This window comes from Zonotrichia albicollis, chromosome 11 (genome assembly GCF_047830755.1).
Source record: "Zonotrichia albicollis isolate bZonAlb1 chromosome 11, bZonAlb1.hap1, whole genome shotgun sequence".
NCBI lineage: Eukaryota > Metazoa > Chordata > Aves > Passeriformes > Passerellidae > Zonotrichia > Zonotrichia albicollis.
The window spans coordinates 13345250-13361554 of NC_133829.1; the positions used below are offsets into that span (position 1 = coordinate 13345250).

The window sequence follows — 16305 nt, forward strand, 5'->3', positions numbered from 1 at the left end:
TAAAGAAATGAAGAGTGAACCTACAAGAATCATATTCTATAAACCTTGTGTACTTTTTACCTCATTGTAATTTGGAAAGCAATATTGATTAGTAGAAAAATATCTATTTTGTTGAAGGTTTTTCTTGCATCTTTTGTATGTGCCAGTGTAGCTTGTGCAGCTTGCTCCTTGTTACATTAGATCTGCATATGAAAAATTATTTGAATATATTTATTCTGTGAGTAACAAAGACACATACTTTGCTGGATGTGGAGGAGGAGAAAGCAGTCTGATAATTGATTTCTAACTGAATTGAATTGAAATATTAAACTGAAAACACCACTTTAATAACTTGAAAAGAAAAAGAAATTCTCAAACTTGTCAACAAAGTTGATAAGCTGATTTTTGGGTAGGCTATCTGTGGGGACCAGTGTAAAGTGTTACATTGAAGAAATGATGTTTAGGAACTGTAAAAATACGCTTCAGTGTTCACTTAGAGCAGATTCTCTGTACAAGTAGGGCAGACATACTTCATGTCTGACAAACAGAGCAGCTGCCAGCTGTGGTCACTGTGGCATTCATGCTGGATGATAAACATTGCTCATTAAAAGACGTTGTTGCTTTCCATATTGCCAACCACACAAATTCTTAGCAATGCACAGACAGATCTTCAGTCTGTAAAGGGTTAATTCTGTGGGAATTGAAATAATTTTTTGAGAGTTCTGTCATCTTCTCATAAGCCAAGCATTTTCTAGAAGCAGTGGGAAAAGGCTGTTTGATACTGGCAGGCATTTATAGCACAATCACTGAAGTAGTCCTCAGCTGAGTTCATGCAGCGCTGTTTTCAGCTCACTATCACTTTGCATCTTGCTGTTTCAGTTCCTTCTGTGTTCGGAGTATTTAGGCTGCACAGCTGTTATAGTATAGATGGATTGTGGAGGACAATTCCTCGTGTGGTATTCAAAGGCTGTGTTAAGTTGTGAGCATATCACATTTAGACAAGTGATTGCAAGAGAAAAAAATTATTTACTAAATGCCTATTAATGTTTGAATTGCTAGAGAATGTGTCAGGGTTTTAAATTTATGCAGTTGGGAAATATTTGTGGTTCAAAATGCCTAGTGGGGTTTTCTTGGTTGGGTTTCTGTTAACTCCACAGTCCCTGAACTTTAAGCCTGTTAGGTGGTGACTAGGTCCTTGAAATTTTTCATGATAAAAACACATGAAACGTCAAAAAAAAAAACCCAAGGCCCAACAAGACACATGAATTCCAAGTTATTAAAAGATTCAAATGCCTTGTGAATTGACCTGTGCAAATGTAAAATTTTTGCATATAAGCAGCTCAATTTTTTAAAAATGTCTATTGCTTTATTCCAAATCAGTTTGGAATGCACAACTCTGGAGCCACTAGGATGTAACCTGAAGAAAAGTTTACCATGATGCTACTTTGTAAGCAAGGCATAGATTTTGCTGTTAAAATGGCAGCATCTAGCTTTTTTGTTGTGTGAAAATAAAATCAGATCTGAAGAGGAAATAAACTTCATCTGGGCATCTGCTTTACCTTCCCAGCTGATAAGTCTGCACACTGCCTTACCTCCATCTCTGCACAAACCTGTGCAAATGAAAGTGTTCAATAAGGATTTTGTCATTAATAGTGGTTTTTGGTCTCTTTCTTCTAATTAATGTTCAACAAGGATTTTGTAATTTATAGTGTTTTTTGCTCTCCTTCTTTTAATTAATGTCGGGTGCCACAGTGATAAGTGTCCTCATGTCCCTGAAATGCTGAGCATTGGTGTTTCTGAATTTGCAGCTGCAATGCAAAGGAAGCTATTGCTGTCTGTGTAGGGGCACTGACTGAGACAAGGCCTGAGAGAGGGCATTACAGACTCAGCTGCAAATCTTGTGGGGTAAGCCTGCAAGTCATTTCAGGGTCTGCTTTGGCTCTCACTCTCATTGTATTTTTAGAGTTTGCATTCTCATAAGCACTGGGACTCCAGTAATTTGGGGTTTTACTGTTACTTCTATGTTTTTATTCTCTTCTGTCAATCTGTAGAGTATGAGTAAATAAGAAATGTATTTCATAAGCTGAAAACCACCAAAGGGATTCTGCTTTGATACATTTGGCCATGTTTATGAACTGTATTGGATGCTGGAGACTGCCCATGCACTGATCACAGAGTGTGTGGGACCTACCTGTTTGTGAGCCATCCCGGAAGTGTCATCTTCTCACACCTGACATTAGCCACCTTCCAAGTACTTGTGGAGTAGTGCTGAGTGTTTTCTGTTTCTATTGAGAAGTAAACATCACCTGTGGCATTAGCGTACAAAGGTTGAGTAGTGAGAGTAGCATTGTGCCTGGGCTGGAGCAGCTGAGGTGTGTTGAGATGACGACAGCAGTTTGATGTCTGTACTCCATCACCTTTCCATTGTGTTGGAAGTGGAGCTGTCCTGTGATAAGGCCAGGCTGGGAAACCTTGGTGTTTTCTCCCTGGGGCTTCAGAGGCTTCACTGCTCTCAGATGTGCTCTGATGGTGCCCAGGATCCCCCACCCTCCTCTGTGCCATCCTTGTGCTGTGCCCGTGTGGAGATGAAGCTGCTGACCCTGCTCCAGTCCCACCCCGGGACCACAGGGTGCAGCTCCATGGTTTGAGGGGGAACCAGGAGCAGGACTTGGGTGTGGGCTTGGTGGGTGTTGCTGTAGTGTGTGACTGCTCCTTTTGGGTGTTTAAAAAATGTGTACCTTGAATATTATGACACTATGGCAAGTTTGAGAGTGCTTGAAAGGGGAAAGTGTTTGGGAGACTGTCTATGAAAGGCCCTCTCATGGCTGATCCTGGGTTGTTTTCCAAACCCTTCATTGAAAAGCTAGGGCATTTGAACTCAGATTAAATGGTAATTTGCCGAGCTAATTTTTGATAAATATTTAGGCACTGCAGCATCAGAAGGCTTTGACTCTTCCTGGTCTCTTCTTGGAACCAAATTTACTTTAGGTTGGGCTGTTGGAGTAAGCTTTTCTCCTTTAATATGAATCTGCCATACTTTAAAAATTATAACATTTAAATAACACGATTTTATGCATTCTTATCTAACAATTTCTTGCTTGCTACACAAACCATAATTTAAATCATAATTTTTCTAGCCTCTGTAATTGACTCTTGTACAAATATTTGTTTTAAAGCCTGCCTGGAATACTGCATACTTCAGTCAAAGTTGTTTATCATGTGATATGAGATTCTCATTTTCTGGAAAGAAAGTGCTGAGTCTGGTTTAAAATGAACAGCATGATTCATCCTACTACTTATAATTTTGCATGCTAGGTATTTTATTTGCTTGGTGCTTGATAGATTGTTAGAAGCAAATTGCTTCAGCAGAAAAATGTTAACTTTTTTTCTCCCTTTGTTACAGCAGAGCTGCCATTTTTCAAGCAAACTATTGTTGACCATACCATTGGTAGCTATCATGATGATAACCTTGCAGAGATGTTGTTCCATGAGATTCAGACTTCCTCTTCCTCCCTGCTTTCACAAGATGCACTTTTAAAATGAACAGAAAGCATACTTTAGATTTTCCTCTTATGAAATTGTATTTAGGGACTTCTAGCAGTAAGAGAGAAAAATCAGAAAAAGCAAAGGAAGTCCTATTCTTGAAGTGCAATTGCAATAACATGGAGCTATTTATCACTGAAATGGGAATGTGAAAGAGGCTACTTTTTCTTCTTATTAGGACAGGATAACACACACATCATTTGCAAAGGGAGTGCCTAGTTGGGTGAGATAGCATTCATTTTCAAATGGGTAGATCTGCTTAATTAATGCTTGCCTTTGGATAAGGCTCTGAGTGGTGGTACAGGGTTTTTCTGAGCCCTAACTGTGCTGTAATTAGGGCAGGCACATGCACTTGGTGCTTTTTGTTACGCACAAACTTGATGAGTGTCTGATGCTTGGCATTGTTCCGTGGGCTTCTATTAAAGATTTTTTCCAAAGTGTAGCTTGATAAACTTCTGAGCTCTACTGGAGAAGCTGCACACCGAGTTTTCATATACAAACATGCCATTTTGGTGGCATACCTAACAAATACAGCACTAAGTAGATTTTCTGGAGCTGCCAAACCCATTGTGACCTGAGGCAGCAACATCAGAAGGCAGCCTCTGCACCGTGTTCTCTGTGTGCTGCTTACCCTCAAAAATTGCATTTGCTGTCTTGCCCACTTGTATTGCTTGAGTTTTGTGCCTGCTGATCTGTACATGAAACAAAAAGAGATTTAGGGGTGAGTGCCAAGAGCTGAATAAATCAGCTGTGGTTTAAGGGTGAGTTTTAGTGTTTTAAATGAGATTTTTGTTTGATTTTCATGTGGTGTGATTTTATTGCTCAGTATATTAATTGTCTAATATGGATACCAGCTAAGTGTTACTTTCATGTAGGAAGGAGAAATGTCTGAAAATGTCTCTACCTTTGCTTGTTAATAATGGAAATAAAAATGGACTTTTGCCTTTTTTATTTAAACATACTGAATAGGAATATTTTATAGTATCTGACTGGTTACAAAAGGAATTTAATTAGGTAAATATGTGATCTATTACTGTAGTGTTGTTTGAGCATGTTAAACACAGATATAAAAACCTGGTTTTATTCATGCAACTTAATGTTTGTAAATTTATTACGATGCTAATAGATTTTCTGAATTGCATAAAAGGACAACTGATGTGGACATCTAGGGGATTTTAAAAATAACCAAATTTTAAATTTCTTTCTCTTTTAGGAAAAACCTCTGACAGAGGTCCATTTCCACTGTATGGTAGGGATACAGGCTTGCCTGGCTGTCAAGTAAGTACAGAGTTTCTTCATTTCAGAGTGATGATATTCTTCATGCTATTTTAATGAGCCAGACTAAGAATACTTTGATCATTGTTTAAAAGTTTGTTTTGAATGCACAGGAAGTTTGACTGCTTAAAAAGTATAATTAGCATGTGATTACATTCAGTGTCTGTTGATAAAGATTTAAATAACTAATATGTTTATAATTCTAAGAAATTAATTTATGTTTATTTTCTCAAAGAGGAATAATTTTTTAATTTTACTGCAGGTTGACTATTTCCTTTGAGCTGATATTTTCAGAAGTATCTTTCTAACATTTAGCACATGAGTTTGACATCTTGGTTTTCAGTCTTTAACTAGTAGCTTGGGAAGTGTGAATGGGCAGCACCATGTGGCAGTGCTTCCCCTATTAAGAAAGGATCATTCTCACAGCCTTTACTACTTCTCTGCAACGCAGATGTGGCAAACAAAGACCCATTTGTAGCTGTATGGGTGAGCTTTCAGCAACATTCTCCCCAAAAGCAGTATAGCTCTTTACCTGAGAGTTATGGGCTTCACATTACTGCCAGTCCAAACAGTAAAACATTGTATTAGTGTAGTTACTATTGTTGAAATAACTCTGTATGTACTCTATTTAAATATAATAACTTAAATTTGGCATTAGTTTGGAATCAAATTAATTTCCACATTACTTTTTCATTAAATTAATGCTTTGTATTGGAAAATGGTTTTATGTGAACTTTGTAAAAAATTCCACTCTGCTTTGCACTAATGAGTGTAATTTCTGTTGTTCGGTTTCTCAGTGAGGAAAATCCTTTTATATCTTTGTATATTTAGGATTGTTTCTATCTAGTACTGTTTAATAATAATTTTTTACATATTGCTTTTTAACTCTACAATCTTACACATGTTTGTTTCTATTAACACAGAACAAAAAGTGATGTATCCCTTTGATAGGCTTCTGACTATTTAATCTCCCTTAAAATTTTTAGTATGTGGGGAAAATGTTACTGTAGGTAAATCTGTATTCTATATTCAGGAAAATAAAAAATGAACATAGAATTAACTTTCAATTAAATTTTAATTCCATGTAAATTCATGTGATAAGTTGCAGTTTGTACTTTATTTTGGTTTTTGTCAGGTAAATCTGACAGTATTTGAATTCATTTAGCTTGGACTGTGCTGGGATTTCTGAATCTTTTTGGTTTGCTTGTTTGTTTGAATGCATGGTAGTGCTTAAAATACAGCTCTCATTGCAGCCACGGTGTTTGATATCTGTCATAGAGAAGGTGCAAAGTGATCATGAGAGGTGATTACAATCTAAATGAAGAATCAGCTGCAATGGCCCTGGCAGAGGCTTCATGGGGTCAGTTCTCAAAAAAGTCCAGAGATGGAAGAGGCTGCATGACCACCCTGGGTTTTGTTTTCAACTACTGAAGTGTAATTACTTTAAGCAAGTTTCCCTGGTCCCTTATCTAAACATCACTGTAACTGAAGTAGCTAACTCTTGTCTTACAGCCAGTGGACATGGATCTACTCTCTTTTGAGCCTGTAGGGGCTGGAAAAACCATTAGATGATGAAGATGATAAGGAGTCCTTAGAGAAGATAAGATATAGCTGGAGTTAATTTTGACCTGGGTGTGTGCAGTGCAGGTATATTTTAACAGTGGCTGTGTAACAGGATCTATCTCAGACTGAAATGTTGGTGGAAAAGCTTATGCTGTGCTCTGAATGCTCTCCAGTAGGTTCACAACTCTAGGGGATTCCAGTGCTTTAAATGAGGTCAGATTTTCACCTAGGGCCTTACCACCATGGCAAAAAGACATTTCCTGGATCTTTCAGACAGTACTATGAATGTTATGTTGGGTGGTACTTGCCTGTTTTCCTAACAAATATCCAGTTTCTGATACATATTTGAATTATGGTGATCAAAAATTTCCCAATACCTTTTTATGGTAATGGGATATTAGCTTGCTATTCCTCACCCTGTGTTTTTCAGTTTACAGGTTCCATGTACAAAATGTATTTACTTTTGAACACATTGCTTCTACCATCTCTAAATTTGTCAGTGCAATTTTGTATTCCAGGCTTGCACGGCATTTGTAGATCCTTATGGGTTATTTGCTTTGTGAGTTCAGTAAATGTAGTCTTCATTTTTCATCCAAGTCACTAATTAAGAGGTGGAATGATGCCCAAAACAGAGGCCTGCAAAGTCTCAGCTAATACATTCACCCACTGTTGATCATAAACTCTTAGCTGTTTTTAATCAGCTTCTCTCTGTATTCAGCACTTGTTTTAGTTGTCCTTGGTTCCTTAGTTCACCTGTAAATGTGGAAGTGGTAAAAGCCTTATTTAAACATGTATTATGCAATCTGAGAAAGAAATTTATTTTATATAGGGTATTTCAGCTGAATTGGTATCACTTCTTCATTATCTTCTGACATTTGCAGTCTATTTCTGACAGTATTATTAAAAAAAAAAGAAATTTAGGTTTTTGAGGAATTACAAGCCACTCCTTTTCTTCCTTTCTGAAACCAACTAACCCCACTCTTTTCTGGTCTCTGCTCTGAACCATGAGTTCTTCAAAGGCAGTGGCTAAGGTTTCTGAAATGGTAAAATGGCAAGAGCTACTCAGTCTCCTGAGTTTGTTATTGGGTATAGATAAATTGAAAATATCTAACTTCTCCAAATTCACTTGAACCCATCCTTCTCCTACCTCCTTTCCTTATGTTTCTGGTGTAAAAGGTATTAATAACCTAGTATGGAAGTGTGAGGAGTTTTAATTTTTACTTTGAGTTTACAGAAGGCTGCAATGAAAATTTTCAAGACTACTGTAAGCTGCAATATTTCAGAGTCTTAGTATCATTCTCACCTTTTACTGAAAATAATCTAAGCAGTGATTTGTAGGGACTGTTTGCTACCTACAGGCTTTATATTTAGGCTGTAGGAGTGAAGTGTGATTGATTTTCAATGTAGCTTAGGAACCTGAGTGACTTAGGTAATAGAATCTGATTCACTGTAACATTTAGTCACAAGAACATAAATATGGCTAATTTAGAAATATTTTATTAGCAAGAAGTGCAGGTTTTCAGGTTTTCTCTCCATCAGGTGTTTTAAACAAGCCAAAAAGGAACATCCAAAAGTATATAGACTCTAAGTGGATGGTTAAGATGACAAATTAAGACTTATGCAGAGCTGATTTAGATGAATGTAAAAAATTTTTACCTGGAGGAAGAATTGACAGCTTTTAGAAGAAATACTAAAAACTCTGTTTAGCTGTCAGAATGAAATGCAATGCTACATGACTTGACAAAAAGTCTCCTTTTGTGTCTTTGAATTGAAGGGAAGGTGGTGGTTTGTGATTTTTGTGGGGAACTCCACCATTCCTGTCGGCCATGTAATTGCAGTTTTGGGAATGGCAAGTTTTCACAAATTATAAATCAGGTAAAGGTTAAATTTTCAGAAAGCTTCTTGTGATAAAAAGGGTTTTCTTGGCATTTGTGTGGTTTTGTACTGGAAACAGTAGCTTATGTGAAAGAAACAAGATTAGACTTCAGATATTGAATTCACTACTCCCATTTCCAATATCATCAAAAAGGTCCCCAGCTGTCACTGCACATTGGTTTGACAGCTCTGAGCTCAAAGAAAGCCAGGGGTCTGCAATATTTTTAAAGTGAAATTGAGATAAATGTGCAGTACATGTGTAGCTGTTAGACTAATTCTTCTAATTGTTGGTGTGGGTCTTCCCAGAGGGTAACTTTATCCCCAGGGGCCTGAGAGTGCCCTGGGGAATTGGGGGGGAGTTTCTTTGGCCTCACGTTGCCTGTTCTCATTGCCTGCCACCGGCGCTCCCCACTGGCATCACTGGGCTCAGCATGGGAAATTGCTGGTGACCATCCCCTTTAATGTTCTATTTTCATTCTAAACAATCATGCATGAAAAATAGACATGTGGAATTTTTTGACATGTGGAGATAACACATTTTTCCTCCCTTCATAATCATTTGAAGTCTGCGCTGTATCCTGTGTGTGGGAAAGGAGGAGAATCCAGTGCTGAGTGTAATGGATGCTGGGCAGGAACTAAAGAGGCATTCAGCACTTGTGGTTTAAAGTGTAGCTTTTTATAAAGAGTCCTCTCTTAATTTACTCCATTTTTGTTACTCATTAATCTCTGTGGTCTACATGATGATGGGACACTTCAGAACTTATAAAACCCATTTAGAAAAAGCTGCTGCTGGTAAAACTGTAGAATATATGAGTGCTGGAAGGAGCTATGGATTGAATTTAGTAAATACATTTCACTTAGACTATGTACAATCACATATATATATGTAAAATAATTTATAAAATATACACTGTAGTACATGATGTATATACATATTGCATGAATAGTGTAGCACTACACAGAAGGCATATGGATGATCTGTATGACTCTGTGTACTCTACATAGATTTTATTTAGTGGCAGATGGATTTCTAAGTCATTTTTGCTGCTACTATTATATAGGTTTTGTGTATGTTGGTAATGCACAATAAATAAGGCAGCTTTTTCTAGGATGAGAAAAATCCAATAGAAAGCTGCTCCATCAATATTTGCAGTAATATTTCTACCCCATTTTCCCTTCAGTAGCCATCAACTCTGCTGTTGCCATGAAGCTAATGTGGGGTGACTCATTTAGCAGCATATTATTGCATCATTGCAGCATGATGTAAGGCACATCAGGCTTTATTAAATTAGCCTGAGTTTTGCAGTATCTCAGTAACATTTTATGCACATTAGCACCACACTTAGTGCTCCTTATGGGGATACACTCCAAGTAAACAGATTAAGACATGATTTCAGACAACTTTTCAGAATTTACCCATTTCTCCTTTCTTGACAATTTAACATGGAACTTTAAAGGTTTGCATCTTGTTGCCTGCAAATTTAGCTATTTGTTAAAGAATAAAATGGCAGCATGTTAGACTGTATTTGTTAGCTGTTACATCCTTAACAGACTAAAAAGTTTGTTCTATTTTTGTGTAAAAAAATTTGTTTCTGAACAAACACTATAAGAACTTCTGAAATAAACCCAAAAAATGCCTTTAGCATCAATTTCTTGGGCAATTTAACAGATGATCACTTCAGCAAAAGAAATGAATGCAAGTGTATGTTACTTTGTCTTTGCATAGTCAGTAATTTGCCTCTTTAAAATTTAAAGAGACTTTAAAGTAGCTTGAACAGAATTCAAACCTAAAGAGCAATCCTGCAATGTTGGGGCAAGTAGTTATCTCAGAGCTGACTCTCTAACAGCTGAGGAAGAGTAATAAGGGTATAACTCCAGAAATTTGAGCTGTCTAGGGAGAACATAAAAGCTCATTTGTATTGTGCATAAGCAAAAATGGCAACTTTTTTGTGTGACTGGCTGGTATTACAAGCAAAAGTTAAAACAAGAGTATAGATACCAGAAAATAGCACCAACCTAAATGTATTTTTAATGTTCCAAAACATATTATATAATATTAATAAATTCTATTTAAAAATAAATCAATACATAATTAATTTTTGCTAAAATAAACATTCATTTCTATATTAACAATTATGTAAATTATTATTTATATCATACTTTTAATTTATACAGTTATATAAATTCTATAACTAAGATATGTATTTGGTGTAATGGAGAAGATTGATTTTAGTGTTTTTAATAAAGCATCAAGTAACATTAAGCAGCACTAAGATTAAGCACACAGACAAAAATGTGAGTGTTAGGTTATAAGGATGTGCAAAATGTGTGTGGGAAGCAGAAACAGGATTTACTGACAAAAATGGAAAAGTGGAGAAGAATATGAAAAATGTAATTGGAAATACAAGTTTTGTGAGGACAAAAACCTCAGAACTGACAACAGTGAAAGAGATGAGTGATTGTGAGTAGTGGGGTAGAGCAGGATTTTAGTGGCATTTGACAGCTGGGATGTTGCTTAAAATGTAAGAGTTAGACTAGAGAAGGGCTTTGTGCCACAGGGTGTTTTCCCAGGTGCTTGTTGTTCAGATGGGTGCAAAGGCACACAGATAAATCCTGCTCGGGCTGCAGGAGCAGTGTGGCAGCCTGGCACTTGTTCCTGGGATGCTTTGCCAGGGTTTCTGCCAGCCAGTGTCCATGAAACAGCCAGGAAGCTTTTCCTCCTCACTGCTGGTGTGTGTCTAAAGATGCTTTAGATGGATCTTTCCAATGAGGCAGAAAATTACATCATTTTCTGCACCTTTCTGATGAGTGGGGCTTTACAAAGGCTACAAGCAGTGGCACCAGTTGCTTTTCTTCCTTCCTTACATAGTTTTAGAAGCAGAACAGAGAACATGATGCCTCCTGAAATCCAAGTAATACTGAGTTATGGAAGTATAAAAAAATTTAAGGCTTGTACATGTGTGAGGATTTTAATACCAATATAACTTGAAAGCTGAAAAACTGGTTTTATTTTGTAAATTCTCTCTTTTTAATCTCCCCTTCTCTGACACTTTTGATATCAGGTGTCTCCCTGAAGCAGATTTTTACGGCTGAGCTATCAATCTCTAAGAAATGCAGCTGCTGAAGGAAAGGCTGACACAATGTTAACTGAAGCAGTGACTCTGGATTCTGCCAGCTGATACCATCCTGAAAGATTGGGATGGGGAGAGGAATATATAGTTTAAGGGCAGATGGAATGCCTGAACTTTAGTTTATTTTGCTTTATTTTACTTCTCAAGTAGAATCAAGCAATATTAACTTTCTTTTCATCATGATTTATTAGAAGTGAATTACTTATCGTGCTATTGGGAAAATATCTCCTGTCACTCAGCAGATAAGGAGTCTGCAAAACCTTTTTAGAAAGTAAAAATGTATGGGGCATGGGCTAGATTTCTTTTTCCAGCGCTGGAGGTGACCACCTGAAGTTAATCAGGGAAGACATTCCCCCTGGAATGAAGCGGGTAGCAGGTGTTAGGAATTTGTTATAGTTGGAGGAGGGATGCTATTTATAAAGGGAGAGCAGCTCTGTAAGGAATAATTTTCAATGCCTTTACCAAGCAAACAGTTTCTTGTCTTTGCCCTTCTCTTTCTCACACTATTTAGGCTTGGCAAATTTCCTTGCCACCTTTATTTTATTGTTTATTTTTGATTGTATTTAAGGTTATGGGTATTCTGTAAACTAATACGCATATTGCTGCATAAGGAAGGAAAAATATGCTACAGCACAGAGTGCAGGTAAAACTTCTTTGGTGAATTACTATTTGTGTCCAGCTGTTCTGACTGCCTCAGAGCTGGGTGCTTCTCAATTACAAATATATATGGTATTAGTGGAGGATGGGGAAAATATTAGCTCAGCTCTGTACTCCCAGCCATGCCTGCTTATCTGAATGAGCTGGATTGCCCTTTGGATTTTCTTGAAGTGTGCATTCCTTTTGTCTGTAATTACTCTAGTATGTTAAGCCCCCATTTACCTTCCTTTTTGAATTAATAGGTAGAGAAGGTGCCTTCCCAGACTTGACAAAAGCACAAATAGCTGGCAGCAAGAAGAACAGATGCCCTGAGCAGGACTGGGCAGGGGGAGTTGGTGCTGTGGGCAGCCTGTTCTGGGCAGGGGGAGCCTGTGAGTGCTGTGGGCAGCCTGTTCTGGGCAGGGGGAGCCTGTGGGTGCTGTGGGCAGCCTGTTCTGGGCAGGACTGGGCAGGGGGAGCCTGTGAGTGCTGTGGGCAGCCTGTTCTGGGCAGGGGGAGCTTGTGGGTGCTGTGGGCAGCCTGTTCTGGGCTCTGCTTCCTGGGCTGGCTGGGACAGCACAGCCCGGCCACTGAGGCAGGGCTGGGAGGAAGCACAAGATTTGGCATTTACATTCCTCCTCCATGGAACTAAACCATGCAGCTTGTTTTGGTTTCAGCTGTGTTCTGGAGTGCTTTTCCAGACCCCGGTGCTCCTGCTGGCACAGGTTTCTGAAGAGCAGGGAGAGGAGGATAACATTTATTCAGGAGAGGGGATTGTAGCCTAGGATATCTCCTGGCCATTTCCTAGCACCCTACTACTGAACTGAGTTCTCCCTTGATCATATGTGAAAACATTTGGGTTCTCCATGTTAAGTCCTAACAATTAACTGGTTGCTAATTAACATACCCTCATCATGTTAATAATTTTCTGACTTGGTTCTTAGAGCAAGATTTTTCTCTTGGTTGTGTGCGGGAGGAGATGTACAGCTTCCATACTAGATACATGAAATGATCTATTAATGGTCTGAAATATTTTAAAATAATTTTGCTGAAAATGCAGAGAGTAGTTTGAGAACTAAGGAAGAGATGCAAATATAGTTTGTTTTATAATATCCTTTATAGTCTAACTTCTGTAAATAAGGCTCAGCATAAAATCCTTTAATATTGACTCCTCATGCTAGTATCATGTAATCATAAAGGAAAGCAAGGAGGGTGGTACCATAAAAATTAAAAACTAGATGAATAACCACTCAGCAACTTCTGTTGTAAAATTTTAGAATTTTCCAGAAAGAGACTTTTGTATAATCACAGAAAGGAAGCTGTTCAAATTACTGTTTTCATAATGTAGCAAAAAGATTCAAAGGCGAAGGGAGGGGTGCCTGACCTGTAATCACAATGCTTAGTAATGCCTTCCTAGAATTCAGTCAGCAAGGCAAAAATCCCTTGCCCGGGGGGATGAAGGAAGACAAGCTGAGGCAGCATAACCTCGGGGATTGGACACAACATCAGCAGGGTGCTGCTTTAGAGGCGTAAAACTGAATTTGTAGTCTTGCCAATATGCAGCATCAGTGCAGGGGAGACAATATTGCAAAAGAGAAGGAAGGGACTCTTCACAATATTTGTGTTAATCAGGGCCTTTAAAGACATTTAGAGGCAAAAAGAATACAAAATGATTTCTTCCCTTTGCATTTAATCTTTGCTCTCCTCATGGCTAAAAAACTGCCATATATGTAATTCTGAATCAACTCCTTTCTTCTCTCTCCTCTGTCCCTGTGCTCAGTCCCAGTATATTTACACATGAACAGAATTTGCCACAGTAGCAGCCTCTGCTTAGGTGCACACATGAATAAGCAGCTCTTGGTGATCTGGAAAAGCTTTGGCATAAAAAGAGAATATATTGATAATCTGATCTTCACTGGAGTTACCATTAATTGGAAAGACAGTAAAGCTAAATGTAATTTTGTTTATGATGTTGCATCACTTCAGTATTTAGTACCCTAGGTAGCTGGTTTTAAATCCAGTGAGCAAGATTAGCCTGATTACACTGGCAGGATGCAGTTGATGGATGACTGTCATTATCTTCTCAAACCTGCATGATACTTTAGGTATAGGAGATGATAATTAAATTTTCAAGAGACTACACTGAGATTATAAGACCTAAGTATTTTTTTTTAAATGAGGAATATGTTTGCAATTATCAACATGTTGTTAGAGGATCCTCTCCTGAGATGTTTTATTGGCAACCCCTGATTTCCTTTAAATTGATCAAGGAAAAAAAGCTCAAGTTATCATATAACACTTTAGATGTTGTTTTGGTTTTCTAATTCTGGTATTTTCCTCCTTCTGAAACAGACCAAAAATGTATCTGATCAAATCTATTGGTAATGGCTTGAAGATGTACAGGTTAGCACAATATATTTAATGAAATGTTGTTTGAGACAAAACACTAGAGAGGATCATAATTAATGCCTCATTTTCTGCCAGTTGCTATTGATTACTCATTCAGAGTCCCTTTGTTCTCAAAATGGTAACACTGTATTTCACATTACTATTTGATGATATTCTCAGGATGAGATTCTTTAACAACATGCTGATAATTGCAAACATATCTCTAAAATTTAAATTTAAAATGAATTTACATCATATGTCAGTGTTTTTTTCCAAATTCAGCTCCTATTTTGGAGTGCATATTCATTACAGTTTCCAAAGACTGGAGACTTGAGTAAAGTGGAATTCAACCCTTTATATCTTAGTTATATTTTTGGCTTGAACTGCATGACGTGGAACTCAAGAGAATGGTCTTTTTGTAGCCCTAACCTCTCCGCTGGACTAGGATTTCAGAGCAATTATTCATGTTTTAGTGTTTTGCTGGGTTTTCCTTTCGAAACACCATAACAAAATATACAACTTTGCTGGGGGATTTTGCAAGTTTACCAGACTTTGACTTTTCTGTTTTGTTATGTTCTTTTAAGCCAGCTTATGCAAATTATCAGGTTTATCTATAAGGCAAGACATGCAATCCTGAGACACGTTCTATCCATGCTGTAAGTCATCCAAACAGCTCACTGAGTAAAAAGGACATGCACATGAAACTTGTGCTCTACCCAGGGCAACATTTCAAGTTTACAGTAAGGCAAGGAATGCACTTGCCATCTGCTCTGTGTAATTCTGAGGAATAGAGAGATGCCAAGTGAGTTTGTCAGCGACTGTGGCGGGATAATGGAGGGATTTGATTGAGATGAATGGTGTTGCATTACATTATTTTGTAAAAGTAAAGTACTCAAGCTCACAATTTTTAACTGAAAGCTCAAGTACTTTTTATTTGTTTTTTACTTCTAGACAGTTTTCCTGCTTTAAATAGGTACAGCCTGACTGCTAGGATTGAAAGCAAAAATTTTATGAAAAGGAAGCTACTGCATAAAAAATAGGAAAATAAAATCTAGTCAAATCTAGTTGACTGTTGGGGAGGTTTTCAAGATCTAAGTTTGCAGTTGGTGAGTTGCAGCTCTCATTTCACTGCCAAAGCAGACTGCCTTATTATGCCAGCATAATAGGCCTGTCATAATCAGTTGCATATAATGGGCTAATGCTTTTATTCTCAACCATATTATTCTTTTGATAGAAAATAATGAATAATGTAAAGGCACACAGTTGTATTTGGATGAAACTATCACATAGTTTGGCTATGGCTATGCTGGGAAAATTTGAATTCTTAAAAGTGTTTGCCAATGTTTGCATTTAAGGAAAGAACATGGACAAGATTTAGACCAGGAAGCACAGGGCTACCTGCCTATGGCAAATACATTTTTGAATAGGTAAAAAAAACCTGTATATAGGTAGTGTATGGAGTGTGTTTGTTCAAACTGTTTGTGTGCTTTCCAGGACAGCTTGGCTTTCCTGTTTGCATAGAGCCTAAACATTCGAGAGCTGCAAGGAATATTATGTAAGGACATCTGTGGCCTTTACTTGTCCACTTTTTTTTTTTTTAAATATCAAAGTAAAATCAAAGAAATGTTTACCAATGTATTAGAATTCTGCTGGCTGGTGTCCTAGAAGTTCATTGAAGGCAGAGCAGTGTTTTGGCATCAAATTGTATCTGCAGAGTCAAAGAGCTGGGCTGGAGAGAAGAAAACCTAGGAATTAGTCAAACTATTTTTTACTTTTATGCTTAAATTATTTGAAAGAATCAATTAAAAAACAATTTTAAAATAAGTTGACTGAGGACCTTCTTTTTATCTCAGGCATATAATTTTGATATAAGCATATGGCTGATTGGCTTGTTAGTTTGAATGGAAGCAAACTT

At 37.5% G+C, this 16305-nt stretch overlaps 1 protein-coding gene across 8 annotated transcripts in view; it reads left to right on the forward strand.

Moving 5' to 3' along the window:
- Positions 1-16305, forward strand: part of TCF12 (transcription factor 12) — a 161622-nt gene that overhangs the window by 87353 nt on the left and 57964 nt on the right. For all 8 annotated transcript variants that reach the window (XM_074549408.1, XM_074549406.1, XM_074549410.1 and 5 more), the window contains exon 7: positions 4736-4800. In XM_074549408.1, coding sequence (XP_074405509.1) covers positions 4736-4800 — 65 coding nt within the window. The remainder of the gene's footprint in view (positions 1-4735; positions 4801-16305) is intronic.